This window comes from Oncorhynchus gorbuscha, linkage group LG02 (assembly GCF_021184085.1).
Source record: "Oncorhynchus gorbuscha isolate QuinsamMale2020 ecotype Even-year linkage group LG02, OgorEven_v1.0, whole genome shotgun sequence".
Taxonomy (NCBI): Eukaryota; Metazoa; Chordata; class Actinopteri; order Salmoniformes; family Salmonidae; genus Oncorhynchus; species Oncorhynchus gorbuscha.
This window is the reverse complement of record NC_060174.1, coordinates 84,356,657-84,374,117: the sequence shown is the minus strand read 5'-3', so window position 1 is coordinate 84,374,117 and position 17,461 is coordinate 84,356,657. Positions and strand designations below refer to the sequence as shown.

The window sequence follows — 17,461 nt, the reverse complement described above, 5'->3', positions numbered from 1 at the left end:
TTTTGGGTCAGAAGTTTACATACACTCCATTAGGGTTTTTGAGCATTGCCTTTAAATTGTATAACTTGGGTCAAACATTTCAGGTAGCCTTCCACAAGTTTCCCACAATACGTTGGGTGAATTTTGGCCCATTCCTCCTGACAGAGCTGGTGTAACTGAGTCAGGTTTGTAGGCCTCCTTGCTTGCACACGCCTTTTCAGTTATGCCCCCTTTTTCCTCCAAACATAACGATGGTCATTATGGCCAAACAGTTCTATTTTTGTTTCATCAGACCAGAGGACATTTCTCCAAAAAGTACCATCTTTGTCCCCATGTGCAGTTGCAAATCGTAGTCTGTTTTCTTTTGGCGGTTTTGGAGCAGTGGCTTCTTCCTTGCTGACTGGCCTTTCAGGTTATGTCAATATAGGACTCGTTTTACTGTGGATATAGATACATTTATACCTGTTTCCTCCAGCATCTTCACAAGGTCCTTTGCTGTTGTTCTAGGATTGATTTGCACTTTTCGCACCAAACTATGTTCATCTGTAGGAGAGCGTGTCTCCTCCCTGAGTGGTATGACGGCTGCGTGGTCCCATGGTGTTTATACTTGTGTACTATTGTTTGTACAGATGAACCTGGTACCTTCCGCCATTTGGAAATTGCTCCCAAGGACGAACCAGATTTGTGGAGGTCTAAAGATTTGTGACCTGTTGCCACAAGAAAAGGGCAACCAGTGAAGAACAAACACCATTGTAAATACAACCCATTTTTATGTTGATTTATTTCCCCTTTTTTACTTTAACTATTTGCACATAATATGACATTTAAAATGTCTTTATTCTTTTGGAAATTTTGTGAGTCCTTTTTACTGCAATTTGTTTAATTGATTGTTTATTTCACTTTTGTTTATTATCTATTTCACTTGCTTTGGCAATGTAAACATATGTTTCACATGCCAAAAAGCCCCTAAATTGAATTGAAATTGAAAGCGAGAGGGAGATTATTTGCAACTTTATCAGGGAAAGAAAAATTCAAATTTATATTAGGAGAAAATACACAATGTGAGAGGCTATAACTGTTCCTCAACTCACCAAATGTTATACAATTGCTTTCCTTAAATGAGAATTAAACTAATTCTAATCCATTCAATCTAATTGTGCCCAGTACAAATGCATGTTACCTGTACACTTACCAAGAACTATAGGAGAGCCCTGTAAAATAAATGCATGTTACCTGTACACTTACCAAGAACTATAGGATAGCCCTGTAAAATAAATGCATGTTACCTGTACACTTACCAAGAACTATAGGATAGCCCTGTAAAATAAATGCATGTTACCTGTACACTTACCAAGAACTATAGGATAGCCCTGTAAAATAAATGCATGTTACCTGTACACTTACCAAGAACTATAGGATAGCCCTGTAAAATAAATGCATGTTACCTGTACACTTACCAAGAACTATAGGATAGCCCTGTAAAATAAATGCATGTTACCTGTACACTTACCAAGAACTATAGGATAGCCCTGTAAAATAAATGCATGTTACCTGTACACTTACCAAGAACTATAGGATAGCCCTGTAAAATAAATGCATGTTACCTGTACACTTACCAAGAACTATAGGATAGCCCTGTAAAATAAATGCATGTTACCTGTACACTTACCAAGAACTATAGGATAGCCCTGTAAAATAAATGCATGTTACCTGTACACTTACCAAGAACTATAGGATAGCCCTGTAAAATAAATGCATGTTACCTGTACACTTACCAAGAACTATAGGATAGCCCTGTAAAATAAATGCATGTTACCTGTACACTTACCAAGAACTATAGGATAGCCCTGTAAAATAAATGCATGTTACCTGTACACTTACCAAGAACTATAGGATAGCCCTGTAAAATAAATGCATGTTACCTGTACACTTACCAAGAACTATAGGATAGCCCTGTAAAATAAATGCATGTTACCTGTACACTTACCAAGAACTATAGGATAGCCCTGTAAAATAAATGCATGTTACCTGTACACTTACCAAGAACTATAGGATAGCCCTGTAAAATAAATGCATGTTACCTGTACACTTACCAAGAACTATAGGATAGCCCTGTAAAATAAATGCATGTTACCTGTACACTTACCAAGAACTATAGGATAGCCCTGTAAAATAAATGCATGTTACCTGTACACTTACCAAGAACTATAGGATAGCCCTGTAAAATAAATGCATGTTACCTGTACACTTACCAAGAACTATAGGATAGCCCTGTAAAATAAATGCATGTTACCTGTACACTTACCAAGAACTATAGGATAGCCCTGTAAAATAAATGCAGAAACAGCCAGGGCCAAAAAGTTAAACAACATAATGAAAAGGAGAACAACAAAAAAAGATTGCTTTTATATCTGAATAACTAACTTTTCATGATCATCATTTGAAAAGCTTCCAGTTCCATATCCTTAAGGGACCAGTGGAGGAAGGGGACCTGCAACTTGACAGCTGAAGACAGATCTCAGACTCCCCCACACAACTCCACTTTTGTTTATTCAAGTGAACGGTCAAGATGAGAAAACCTTGATAAACAGCATACCTGACCATATGCCTCTCAGTCTCGGAGTTTTCAGGTAGTGGGTCAGTCGAGGACAGAAGATGCTCCCACTTGGTCTGGATACGCAGCTGCCGTCGCTCACTATGAAAGCCAAACCAATGAGTTGCATGAGACGATACGCGGAGACTGAAGAGCCACTTCAAAGGTATGAAAGGTGTCTTTAGCCTACTTAACCTACTTGGAATGTGGAAGTAAAAACCACTTCAATAAATTGTTTTCAACATTTACAGTTATCCAGTAATATGGAGACCATGGATTCCCTGTCACAGAGAAACTGGACTTCTAGATAAAGTAAGGGCATTCCCTTCTCTGCAACTGCTTAAGGCCTACAATTAAATTTTAAAATAATTAAATTTCATCCAACCTATCAGCACAAGAAACCTGTAGCCTAGTGACCAAGAGTATCTAATACTTAACTGTCACAGGTCCTGTCACAGGTCCTTGGCAATGCTATATTTTGTCTGTTAATTTGAATTGAAAATGATCATGCCTTCTTGTCCTCTTTAGTTTGGCCAAGGGAATGTGTCATCAAGAACCAGACAGATGAACAAAGGTGCCCATGGATTCCAGCACCCTGTCAGGTATGTAGACTGTTAGCAGTTGAGGGAAGAAAGCAAGTTGGTATAGTGACCACATTGAGACAAATTTTGGGAAAAGAGCTGTGTCCTGAATTAATTTGATGATTTGATGTTACTATCAACTTCATGATGACAATTGTTGTATATTCTACTTTCTTTAAATAGTAAAACACTGATGTATTTTAAAATACATTCATCTGATCCATAGGCTCTTCATGCCAAAGTCCAGGACTGAGGAATATCTGTCTCATTTGGGGAAGAAGGTCTTGGACAGTTTCCCTGTCCAAGCCACTCTCCACTTCTACAACGATGATTCCAGCTCTGAGGAAGAGGATGATGAAGATATGGAGGAAGAGCTGGAGGTTAATTCACTCAGTTTGGATCACAGGTCCCATCCCCTCAGAGAGAATTCATAGGTAGTTAGTCTTTGCTGTTTTGGAAACAAGCAGGGGTGATTGGACAAGGGAGAGAGACAGTGCAGCAGGTCACAGGAGATATGCTACTTCCATGGTGAGGGTCTAGTAGAGGATCCAAGGTGTTCACCTGAGACAGCCACAGGAAGCCGGGAAAGTCCAGGTCACTGGCTGCAGTTGGCCTCACTGAGGTGATTCTGTTTACACCAGCTCAGTGTCAACACACCTTTAACCCAGATATGGCCATTTTCCTTGACAACGTCCTATGTTCTCAGGACCTTGTCATGCAAACTCAAGTTGGCCTTGTGCTGGTCCCTCCTTTTTTGTTTGTAGTGAAACATTTTCTCTGCTTTCTATCTTTTGTATTTATAATATTTTTTTTATTTGTTTATGAAAAAGTGTGTTATAAATTGCTGGACATTTGTGTTTTGTGTTACTGTGTAGATGGTTTGTTGGTTGAAATGTAAAGAATGTATGTGGATAGAATTGAGTATTAATGTGCTTATCTAGTGAGTGAATATGTTGGTATGGATGCAAAGTAAACTTAAAAGGCCTTTTTCTTTATTAATTTCAATTATTTTAGCATTTGAGTTAAGCAATAAACATTTATTTCAAAATCGTATAATTTTCCTGCACTTCTTGTGGACGTGGATGAATACTTTTGTTCAGGGTTGATTCACATGTCAGGGTCTTTATTATACCCTCAGACAAGACAGAAGTAATTTCCAATGGGACATGAATGATACGCCTCTCCTATTAATGTCATAACCATAGACACATAAGAAATGACAACCACCCAGATTAGCTGATTTAGTCATCAAGGTTGAGTATTGATTTTATAGTCCATGAGCCAGAGGGTGGGGGGGTTGGTTGAGCTCAATTGAACCGACAATGTCTGGGTTCCTAGAGATGGAAAATGTGTGATAGCAAGCTACCATTGCTGCACTGCTATGTGTTATCACTCTTTCTTTTTTTACCCTATGACAATGTCAGTATACAACAAGTTATCGCTCGCTTATAACCTTTAATCATATATAATTGGAAAGCTTAGATTCAGAGTCAATTTGACCTTTGACCTCTAGGGTATACAGTTGAAATCAGAAGTTTACATACACTTAGTTAGGAGTCATTCAAACTCGTTTTTCAACCACTCCACAAATATCTTGTTAACAAATTATAATTTTGGAAAGTTGGTTAGGATGTCTAATTTGTCCATGGCACAAGTAATTTTTCCAACAATTGTTTAAAAACAGATTATTTCACTTATAATTCACTTTATCACAATTCCAGTGGGTCAGAAGTTTACATACAGTAAGTTGACTGTGCCCTTAAACAGCTTGGAAAATTCCAGAAAATGATGTCATGGCTTTAGAAGCTTCTGATAGGCTAATTGTCATCATTTGAGTCAATCAATTGGAGGTGCACCTATGGATGTATTTCAAGGACTACCTTCAAACTCAGTGCCTGTTCGCCTTGACATCATGGGACAAGAAGTCAGCCAAGACCTCCAATTTTTTTTGTAGACCTCCACAAGTCTGGTTCATCCTTGGGAGCAATTTCCAAACACCTGAAGGTACCACGTTCATCTGTACAAACAATAGTACGCAAGTATAATCACCATGGGACCACGTAGCCATCATACCACTCAGGACGGAAAAGCATTCTGTCTCCTAGAGATACACGTACTTTGGGGCGAAAGGTGCAAATCAATCCTAGAACAACAGCAAAAGACCTTGTGAAGATGCAGAAGTATCTATATCCACAGTAAAATATATATTGACATAACCGTCATGAAAAAAAAGCCAGACTACGGTTTGCAAGTGCACATAGGGCCAAAGATTGTACTTTTTGGAGAAATGTCCTCTGGTCTGATGAAAAAAAAATACAACTGTTGGACATAATGACCATCGTTATGTTTGGTGGAAAAAGGGGGGTGTTGGCAAGCCGAAGAACCCCATCCCAACCGTGAAGCATGGGGGTGGCAGCATCATGTTGTGTGAGTGCTTTGCTGCAGGAGGGACTGGTGAGCTTCACAAAATACATGGCACCATGAGGAAGGACAATTATGTGGATATATTGAAGCAACATCTCAAGACATCAGTCAGGAAGTTAAAGCTTGGTCGCAAATGGGTCTTCCAAATGGACAATGACCCCAAGCATACTTACAAAGTCGTGGCAAAATGGCTTAAGGACAACAAAGTCAAGGTATTGGAGTGGCCATAACAAAGCCCTGACCTCAATCCTATCGAAAATTTGTGGGCAGAACTGAAAAAGCATGTGAGAACGGAGGCCTACAAATCTGACTCAGTTACACCAGCTCTGTCAAGAGGAACGGGCCAAAATTCACCCAACTTATTGTGGTAGGCTACCCAAAACGTTTGACCCAATTTAAACAATTTAAAGGCAATGCTACCAAATACTAATTGAGTGTATGTAAACTTCTGACCCACTGGGAATGAGATGAAAGAGATAAAAGCTGAAATATATCACTCTCTGCTATTATTCTGACTTTTCACAATGTTAAAATAAAGTGGTGATCCTAACTGACCTAAGGCAGGGAATTTTTACTAGGATTAAACGTCAGGAATTGTGAAAAACTGAGTTTAAATGTATTTGGCTAAGGTGTATTTATACTTCCGACTTCAACTGTATATCCGAATTACCTACATAAATGGCTTTAAAATGGAAACCCTGATACATTTTTATATTTGTTTCAGAAGTGGTTCTGAAAGGTCATGATTTTCTTTTTTAATCGCCCCGTGTTGTACCATTGACATTAGAATGTTGGAAGAAGCTTAGCCATAGAATTCCATGTGATGGGGTAGCTATGTTTTTGGATAGAAGCACCAAATTGCACACACACAGCTTAAACCGGTTTTTAAAAATATTTGTAGATACAGGGCCATCACATAATTCACCCATTAACCCCACAGAAGCCTTTTTCCAATATGGCCACCATACAACTCAATTGGGTCTTATTGGACAATTTTGCTTGACCATATCTGTGTGAAATATCATTTTAGTATGCCCAGAAATATCTTAAAATTTTCATAGTGACATAGAATACACAACCACATGAGCTAGGTGTGCCGGACATATAAAGTTGTTAAATTATTCACATAACTGTTGAAAGAATGATTTGCTGATTTCTTAAGATGTTATGATTAATAATTGCCATTTTCATCTTCAAACATGTAAAATTGATATCTACATGTGAATAGTCATGGATATGAGCTGATTAAAATGATCAATGTTATCTTAGTAGCTGTTTTCATTATGAGGACCATAAACCATGCCCTGCTCATGCCATTACAATGTACAGTAGTAAAATCCAATGTTGGGCCTTTTGAGGCCAATTATATTACTTTTAGTAGTCTAGTAACAGACCAATCTGCTATGGCCCCATAGTAAGAATGCATTTAATTTAGATGAAATGGTTTTCTGCTCTCATCATCAGGTTAAAACATGTAGGCCTTCCTATGGAATATTACATTGTAATGTTTGCGCAAGTTTCTAGTTCTCTGTTTTATGAAAACAGTTAATAGGATAACATTGAACATCATTTTAATCAGCTCACATCCATGACTATTCACATGTACATGTCAATATTATGTTTGAAGATTAAATATTGCAATTATTTATCATATCTTCAGAAATCAGCCATTTAGATAGCTTTTGGGCACATTCTTACAACAATTATGAGAATAATGTAACATCTTTATATATCTGGCACACCTGGCTTACGTGGTTGTGTATTCTACATCACTATTAGCATTTAAGATATTTTGGGATATACTAGAATTATATTTCAAACAGGTATGGTCATGCGAAATTGTCCAATAAGACCCCATTTAGTTGTTTGGCAATCATATTAGAAAAAAAGGCTTCTGTGAGGTTAATGAGTCAATTCTGTGATGGCCCAGTTGTCTACAAATATTTTTTAAACCCTGTTCTAGCTGTGTGTGCCCATATTACAAAAGTTACAATCCCTAAACATAGCTGCCTCATTACAAGGAATAATGTGGGTAAGCTTCCAACATTCTAATGTCAATGGCACAATATGGGAGATTTTAACAATAGTTGTAGCTGGTGCTTTAAAAGTTGGTTATATTATATATCATTTAAAAGGTAACTTCATGACCTTTCAGAACCACTTGTCAAACAAAGTTTAAAATATACCAGGGTTTCTGTTTTAAAGTCATGTATACAGGTAATTATGATATGTACCCTAGAGGTCAACAGTCAAAGTTCTATTGATCTGAGCTTTCCGAAAATGTAACTGATGGATAACTGCCAATGATATATGATTAAAGGGTCTATGCGAGCAATAACTTGTTGTATATGGACATTGTTAATCATAGGGTAAAATCCCTATGTGAAAAATGAATGGAATGGAGGGATGAAAGAAAGCTTTTTGTGTGGTATCACTCTATCCTACTTGCATTGCTATCACATATTTTCCAACTCTGGGGACATACACCTTTAAAGAAATCACTATCATCGGCCCAAGTGAGTCCAACTGCCCAAATCTGGGGGTCTGGCTCATGGATTATTAGAGGTATTTGCTATTCAGGACATTACTCCCATTTGGGAGTAAACTAGTAAGTAACATATTCCTAAATATACAAACACCACAGTGAGTATCAATAATATAAATGGGCTGACCAATACTCTTTTTTTTAAGGCAGCAGATATTGCTCCAAAGGGACATTACCGTGCAACACAAAGGCAAATGGAATCAGATGGCATGAACCTGTCAACATTTAGGCCTTGGGGTCCTAGAAGGCCTCGCTAACCCCGAGGACAAGCCAGTACAAGCTCATGCTACAAAGGGAAGAAACAGATCCAATCAACCGTTATAAGCAAAATAGAGGACGAGGAACAGGCATATGTCAAACACTGCAAATCCACTGACACTTTAGTACATACATTGAGTTGACAAAACATTAGGAACACCTGCTCATTCCATGCATAGACTGACCAGGTGAAAGCCATGATCTCTTATTGATGTCCTTTGTTAAATCCATTTCAATGAGTGTAGACGAAGGGGAGGAAACAGGTTAAAGAAGGATTTTTAAGCCTTGCGACAATTGAGAAATGAATTGTATATGTTTTCCAATCAGGGGGTGAATGAGAAAGACAAAACTTTGCTGGGTTTTTCATGCTCAACAGTTTCCTTTGTGTATCAAGAATGATCCACCCCCCAAAGGACATCCAGCTTATTTGACACAATTATGGGAAGCATTGGAGTCAACATGGGCCCGCATCCCTGTGGAACACTTTCGAAACCTTGTAGAGGACATGCCCCGACAAATTGAGGCTGTTCTGAGGGCAAAAGGCGTGCAACACAATATTAGGAAGGTGTTCATGTTTTGTACACTCAGTGTAGAAAATAACATCTCTCACATGAATAACAACGAATTTCAATGGCAGAAAAAGAGTATACAATTTAATTTACAGTGACTAAGGTTGTGATGATCTTATATGGGATCTTCTAAACATTATGGTCCACCACTGAATATTTCCCTGGACCAGAAAACAGTTGGAAAACCATTGGAAATAAGTTGGATTGGTCACTCTCCAAATCACTCCAAATGATACTGGATCCAGTGATCAAAGCCTGGGCTAAAGGTGAGATTGGGGCAAGTTTAGCTCTCAACTGACTGAACAGCATGGCCTTACGCCTGGCCCCAACCCCCCCCCCAAAAAAAACAACCACACACTCACAAGGGGGAATGGCAGTGGTCTCTCCATCATCAGGTCCAGCTTGGTTTCCAAGCAAGGCTGAAGGACCTGGTGGCCCTCCAGAGGTTAAACTCTGGCCAGCCATCTGATCCCAACCTCTTGTTTGTTTATGATAGTTTATCTGGGCGGCCTGGCTGAGGTGGCCGGCTGACCTGTCTGGTGGGCTGGCTGGGACAGGCTAGGGCCGAGAGGAGAGGATAGGGGGTTGTCAGGCCCCAGTGGGTGGCTTGGTCACTGAGGTGGGCAGCAGACTGATTGAGGAGTCTCAGCGAAATCCTGAAGATGAGGAGATAGTGAGGTGACCATTTCACTTGCAGTCTGATGAGTTCAGAAGGTCATAAACCTACTCTCCTCACCAACTGAATGGAGCACATTATAGAAGCACAAGCATAATACTTGATTTAGATCATCCAAAGGTTAATGCATTCTAAAATGGAGAAGTCAATGATCTGATATTTATGACTTATCAATAGTCATTGGATTAACATAAGACCAACTCGTCTCGTTCCACACAGCACCCCTAATTCTATACATTCCATTACACAACCTTTTCCATCTGCATTTTCATTAGTTAGTCGAGTGGTCGGTGATGATGGATTATCAAACGATGTTGAAGAGCAGATGATGTGCAAGCTGCTGTGGTCAGGTCACCTGGCTGCCCAGGGTTCATCTGCAAGTCAAATATTTGTCCTGTCACATGGAGGTGATGGAAAAGGTGCATCTAAAAACCTTAACCTGAGGACTGATGCCAGTTATGGCGACAAAACTGCCCTCTGTTTGTCCCAAGCCTTCACTAAGACAACAGGCTCAATACAGTGGATGGTGGACCGTTAAAAATCGAATCAAATTTTATTTGTCACATGCGCCGAATACAACAGGTGTAGTAGACCTTACCGTGAAATGGTTACTTACGAGCCCTTAACCAACAATACAGTTCAAGAAATAGAGTTAAGAAAAGATTTACTAAATAAACTTGAGAATTTAAAAAAAAGTAACACAATAAAATAACAAGGCTATAAACAGGGGGTACCGGTACCGAGTCAATGTGCGGGGGTACAGGTTAGTTGAGGTCATTTGTACATGTAGGCAGGGGTAAAGTGACTATGCATAGTGTAAAAATAAAGGGGCGGGGGTCAATGTAAATAATCAATGGCCACCCAGACTAATTTTTCAGCAGTCTTATGGCTTGTGGGTAGAACCTGTTATGGAGCCTTTTAGACCTAAACTTGGCGCTCCAGTACCACTTGCTGTGTGGTAGCAGAGAGAACAGTCTATGACTTGGGTGACTGTAGTTTTTAAAAATACATTGAGCCTTCCTCTGACACCGCCTAGTATATACAGTGGGGGAAAAAAGTATTTAGTCAGCCACCAATAGTGCCAATTGTCTCCCACTTAAAAAGATGAGAGAGGCCTGTCATTTTCATCATAGGTACACTTCAACTATGACAGACAAAATGAGAAAAATAAATCCAGAAAATCACATTGTAGGATTTTTAAGGAATTTATTTGCAAATTATGGTGGAAAATAATTATTTGGTCACCTACAAACAAGCAAGATTTCTGGCTCTCACAGACCTGTAACTTTAAGAGGCTCCTCTGTCCTCCACTCATTACCTGTATTAATGGCACCTGTTTGAACTTGTTATCAGTATAAAAGACATGTCCACAACCTCAAACAGTCACACTCCAAACTCCACTATGGCCAAGACCAAAGAGCTGTCAAAATACATCAGAAACAAAATTGTAGACCTGCACCAGGCTGGGAAGACTGAATCTGCAATAGGTAAGCAGCTTGGTCTGAAGAAATCAACTGTGGGAGCAATTATTAGGAAATAGAAGACATACAAGACCACTGAATCTCCCTCGATCTGGGGCTCCACGCAAGATCTCACCCCGTGGGGTCCAAATGATCACAAGAACAGTGAGCAAAAATCCCAGAACCACACGGGGGGACCTAGTGAATGACCTGCAGAGAGCTGAGACCAAAGTAACAAAGCCTACCATCAGTAACACACTATGCCGCCAGAGACTCAAATCCTGCAGTGCCAGACGTGTCCCCCTGCTTAAGCCAGTACATGTCCAGGCCCGTCTGAAGTTTGCTAGAGAGCATTTGGATGATCCAGAAGAAGATTGGGAGAATGTCATATGGTCAGATGAAACCAAAATATAACTTTTTGGTAAAAACTCAACTCGTCGTGTTTGGAGGACAAAGAATGCTGAGTTGCATCCAAAGAACACCATACCTACTGTGAAGCATGGGGGTGCAAACATCATGCTTTGGGGCTGTTTTTCTGCAAAGGGACCAGGACGACTGATCCGTGTAAAGGAAAGAATGAATGGGGCCATGTATCGTGAGATTTTGAGTGAAAACCTCCTTCCATCAGCAAGGGCATTGAAGATGAAACGTGGCTGGGTCTTTCAGCATGACAATGATCCCAAACACACCGCCCGGGCAACGAAGGAGTGGCTTCGTAAGAAGCATTTCAAGGTCCTGGAGTGGCCTAGCCTGTTTCCAGATCTCAACCCCATAGAAAATCTTTGGAGGGAGTTGAAAGTCTGTGTTGCCCAGCAACAGCCCCAAACCATCACTGCTCTAGAGGAGATATGCATGGAGGAATGGCCCAACATACCAGCAACAGTGTGTGAAAACCTTGTGAAGACTTACAGAAAACATTTGACCTCTGTCATTGCCAACAAAGGGTATATAACAAAGTATTGAGATAAACTTTTGTTATTGACCAAATACTTATTTTCCACCATAATTTGCAAATAAATTAATTTAAAATCCTACAATGTGATTTTCTGTATTTTTTTTCTAATTTTCTCTGTCATAGTTGAAGTGTACCTATGATGAAAATTACAGGCCTCTCATCTTTTTAAGTGGGAGAACTTGCACAATTGGTGGCTGACTAAATAGTTTTTTGCCCCACTGTAGGTCCTGGATTACAGGAAGCTTGGCCCCAGTGATGTACTGGGCCGTGTGCCTTACGGTCAGATGCCGAGCAGTTGCCATACCAGACCGTTATGCAACCAGTTAGGATGCTCTTGATGGTGCAGCTGTATAACTTTTTGGAGGATCTGGGGACCCATGCCAAATCTTTTCAGTCTCCTGAGGGGAAAAATGTGTTGGACCATGATAGTTTGTTGGTGGTGTGGGAACCAAGGAACTTGAAACTCTCGACCCACTCAACTACAGCCCCGTCGATGTGAATGGGGGCGTGTTCGGCCCTCATTTTCCTGTAGTCCACGATCAGCTCCTTTGTTTTGCTCATGTTGAGGGAGAGGTTGTTGCCCTGGCACCACACTTCCAGGTCTGACCTCCTCCCTATAGGCTGTCTCGTGGTTGTTTGTGATCAGGCCTACCACCGTTGTGTCATCAGCAAAGTTAATGATGGCGTTGGTGTTGTACTTGGCCATGCAGTCGTGGGTAAACAGGGAGTACAGGAGGGTACTAAGCACACTTCTGAGGGGCCCCGGTGTTAAGGATCAGCATGGCAGAAGTGTTGTCTCTACTCTTACCACCTGGGGGCAGCCCGTCAGGAAGTCCAGGATCCAGTTGCAGAGGGAGGTGTTCAGTCCCAGGGTCCTTAGCTTAGTGATGAGCTGTGTGAGTTGTATGGTGTTGAACGCTGAGCTGTAGTCAATGAACAGATTACTTACATAGGTGTTATTTCTGTCCAGGTGGGAAAGGGCAGGGTGGAGTGCGATTGAGATTGTGTCATCTGTGGATCTGTTGGGGCGGTATGCGAATTGGAGTGGGTCTATGGTTTCTGGGATGATGGTGTTGAAGTGAGCCACGACCAGCCTTTCAAAGTACTTCATGGCTACCGACGTGAGTGCTACAAGGTGGTAGTCATTTAGGCAGCTTATCTTCACTTCCTTGGGCACAGGGACTATGGTGATCTGCTTGAAACATGTAGGTATTACAGAATTACAGACTTGGTCAGGGAGAGGATGAAAATGTCAGTGAAGACACCTGCCAGTTGGTCTTCGCATGTTCTGAGTACACATCCCTGTAATCCTTCTGGCCTTGTGAATGTTGACCTATTTAAAATGTTTTGCTCACATCGGCTACGGAGAGCGTGATCACACAGTCGTCCGGAACAGCTAGTGCTCTCATGCATGCTTCAGTTTTGCTTGCCTCAAAGCGAGCTTAAAAGGCATTTAAATAGTCTGATAGGCTTGCGACACTGGGCAGCTCGCGGCTGGGTTTCCCTTTGTAGTATGTAATAGTTTTCAAGCCCTGCCACATCCGACGAGTGTCAGAGCCGGTGTAGTACAATTCAATCTTAGTCCTGTGTTGACGCTTTGCTTGTTTGATGGTTCGTCTGAGGGTATAAGCGTCCGGATTAGTGTCCAACTCCTTGAAAGCAGCAGCTCTAGTCTTTAGCTCGGTGCAGATGTTACCTGTAATCCGCGGCTTCTGGTTGTGATATGTACGTATGGGTACTGTGGAGACGATGTCTTCAATGCATTTATCGATGAAGCCGGTGACTGAGGTGGTATACTCCTCAATACCTTTGGATGAATCCCGGAACATATTCCAGTCTGTGCTAGCAAAACAGTCCTGTAGCGTAAACAGTCCTCTCACCCCCCCCCCCCTAAGTTTTAGATGCACTATTGTTAAGTGACTGTCCCACTGGATGTCATAAGGTGAATGCACCAATTTGTAAGTCGCTCTGGATAAGAGCGTCTGCTAAATGACTTAAATGTAATGTAAATGCGTAGCATCATCTAACCACTTCCGAATTGAGTGAGTCACTGGTACCTCCTGCTTTTTTGCTTATAAGCAGGAATCAGGAGGATAGGATTATGGTCAGATTTGCCAAAAGGAGGGCAAGCTTTGTATACGTCTCTGTGTGTGGAGTTAAGGTGGTCTAGAGTTTTTTCCCTCTGGTTGCATGTGACATGCTTGTAGAAATTAGGTACAACGGATTTAAATTTGCAAGCATTAAAGTCCCTGGGCACTAGGAGCACCGGTTCTAGATGAGCATTTTCTTGTTTGCTTATGGACTTATACAGCTCGTTGAGTGCGGTCCTAGACCTTGAAATCGGTTTGTGGTGGTAAATAGATGGCTATGAATAATATAGATGAAAACTCTTGGTAGGAAGTGTGGTCTACAGTTTACCATGAGGTACTCTACCTCAGGCGCACAATACCTTATATCATGCAGGTATGTTTTAAGATTAATACCATTGATCAACAGCATATCCACAGCCTGGAATCCTATATAAGGTAAACCAAAAAGCACAAATACAATAATTAAGATCAGTTCACATGGTTTTAAATGAGAAGATAATGAACATATTAACATGAAAATGTGTGTGAAGTTTGTGATAAATGTTACAAAATTGCATCCAAGAACTTTCCACGGAATGCTCTTCTTGAGGAGCTTCTGAGATTTATTTTTCAGACAACTTGTGAAACCTGGCCAAAATCATTTAAACCACAAAATGAAAATTCCAATAAAAAAAGGAAATAATTATTTGAAAGACATTTACAATAGGGGAAAAAACTGTAGCTCTTGACAAATACTAAATAAAGATCATATGAGAAAACACTTTTCCATCAAGCAATTATCTCTGCAGTGCATATAAAACACTGCATCGATCATATATTTGTTAATCGTCTTAGTCAGCATCCTCACTGAGGTAATGCCATACTTCCTGGTCCCGTATTCACTTTGCGACAAATCTGGTAGTCATTGAGGTGATAAATAAAAAATTCTGTTCACTTCACTGATGGAAACATCCTTTAATCTGGGTATGGCCCTCTTCTGGCAATCATCTATCCGCTGACCTCTGGCATAGACATCTGTTCAAGACAATAAGGTAGGCTATAGGTTACAGTGAAGGTTACTAGACTAAGAGAGGCAGATATCAGAAAAACTAATAGAAAACAAATCCATGGTACAAAATCCTTTAGCGCTAAAAACTTATAGGTAGTAAATACTGTCATCTGTTAGTCTAATTGTCTTGTGATATACAATTTTGGAGTTCAGTTTCCTTTCTCGGCCATGACTCACTACAAAATGTTTTTATTTTCATGTCAAATGGGACTTCTTGGTTTAAAACCAGGACAAAGATATGAATTCACAACAATAGAATGATTGTAGAACTTTCCAGACATCTGGAGGAACTAGATGAACCTGATCACTGAATTAAGTTACCATGAAAATCAAGGGAAAACATTTCCAGCACTCACACAGGTCTGGTATACTGAAATCTTACAATGCAGATTCTCACGAATTATACTTTCAAATCAGACATACAGTAATTCCAACTGACTGTATAGACATTGTGTCCATACAGTCAGTCTCCAGCTGCCTGATGCTTACCGGTTATGTTGTCCACTGAGCTGAGTGGAGCAGTGTTAATCATGTTCACCCCAAACAACACGACTATACAGACTACTACTGCAGCTAGCAGATAGATTGGCACAGCAACAGCCCAATACCTACAGAGACAGCAGACGGGATATAAAAAATAAACTCACTCAGGACCATCATGGGTAATATACAAAATACAGGTATCAAGGAAAAAGACTAGCAGATTGTCAATAAGTTCAGTAATGTAGCTCTACCTGATATAATGTATTATTTGTCTATATGGATTATTAAGTAAATCATAAACATGTTCAGTAGTCTCATTTCGATTGACTTACTTTTGAGGCCAGTAAGTAAGCCCTATTGAATGAAGCCATTCAACTGGTACATAGGCCCACACCAAATACAAACCTGCCAAGGAGCAGAAAGGGGTCAAAAATATAAAGTACATAAAACAATTCTGATTGACACTACATGAGAGCACATTGGCATTTTCACATAGCCTACAGATAATGATATGGCATTGAATCCCCAACTTCAACAGTAATTGCCTTAAACAGACTAAACACAAAGGACATATGACTGGGACTTACAGAAGCCAAATTGTGAGCCAAGGAACAGAACAAAGCCGTAGATGGCTCTTTCTGGCAGGGGGGAGGGAGAATTTTCCACCATGACAATCTGAATCCACATAGAAAAGAGAGATGAGATAGAGTTAAATATAACACAGCTGAATTGATTGGTTGTAACAGGCTATATGTATGATTACATATATTCACCACAACATCAGCATGCTTCGTTCGAAGATACAGAGACGTGACGCTTTTTCGTTGGGCTAGGAAGGGAATCTTCTAACCATCTTCATTATTTTGTTTTTCTACATTCCGGAAGTGGATGTTGGTAACTTTGTCATGTGACTTTGTCATGTGAACGTAAACTAGGAGGAATGGTTCCACTCGCTATACCGTAAAAATTAATTAAAATACAAATGTGGTTTTAATTTAAGGTTAGGCATAAGGTTATCAGTGTGGTTAATGTTAGGTTTAAAATACATTTTTAAGAAGACACGTTGTAGAAATAGGCGGGGTTTATGACTGCTTATTTATTTATGTACGTATGTGTGATGTGGTTAGGAAACTAGCAACATATTAGAAATGCAAGCAACGCCTCCTTAATGAACATGTTGCAAACCATAAAATAGATTTACAAATAATTTCAAGAAGTGAACAAGAAAAGCAAGGTGTGTGCACTGGCAATTATTTTTTTGTAGCTATTGTACTTAATGGTCGTGGTGTCGAGATAAAGTAGCTGAATGTTGTCTCGCGGCAAAGCCAGGAAAGAACGGTGCGTTGTTGCTAGTAAGCGAGCCAACAAATCTAACGTTTGTTTCAAGGTGAGGTTCGATGCTCCGGTCAATCAGATTCCCCCCTGTAGTTAGACAATGGCTCACTAGTTGGATGGATGTTTAACTTTCCTGTCTATCATCAAGCTAACGTTATAGTTAGTTAGCTTCTGGTATGAAGCACAATACCATATAACGTTAGCTAACTAACCCAGTTTGTTGTAATGTTAGCACTTAGCTAGACAAGTCTAGAGGCGGAATTGTCACTTTTAGCTAACGTTAGTTAGCTCGTTTTAGGAGTCAATTAACCTGTGGTACGTTATCTTGGTAACGTTACATGTTCACTGAGTAATAGCTAGTTGGCATGTCGATATAACTAACTAGCGAACGTTAACTCATGCAATGTTAGTTAGCTACTGTGTATTGTCATGACGCCATGATGACATGATTCTTATTTCAGACTT

The 17,461-nt window shown here is 40.2% G+C and overlaps 1 protein-coding gene across 1 annotated transcript; it reads right to left on the bottom strand.

The window, feature by feature from the left end:
• Positions 1-14,592: 14,592 nt before the first annotated feature.
• LOC124011545 (phosphatidylinositol glycan anchor biosynthesis, class P) lies at positions 14,593-16,588 on the bottom strand. The gene is made up of 5 exons (XM_046325006.1): positions 16,435-16,588; positions 16,249-16,336; positions 15,994-16,066; positions 15,668-15,786; positions 14,593-15,144 (listed from the first exon to the last, which is right to left on the bottom strand). The coding sequence occupies exons 2-5, from the start codon at positions 16,328-16,330 to the stop codon at positions 15,032-15,034; spliced, it is 387 nt and encodes a 128-aa protein (XP_046180962.1). The 5' UTR covers positions 16,331-16,336; positions 16,435-16,588; the 3' UTR covers positions 14,593-15,031.
• Between the last annotated feature and the right edge of the window lie 873 nt (positions 16,589-17,461).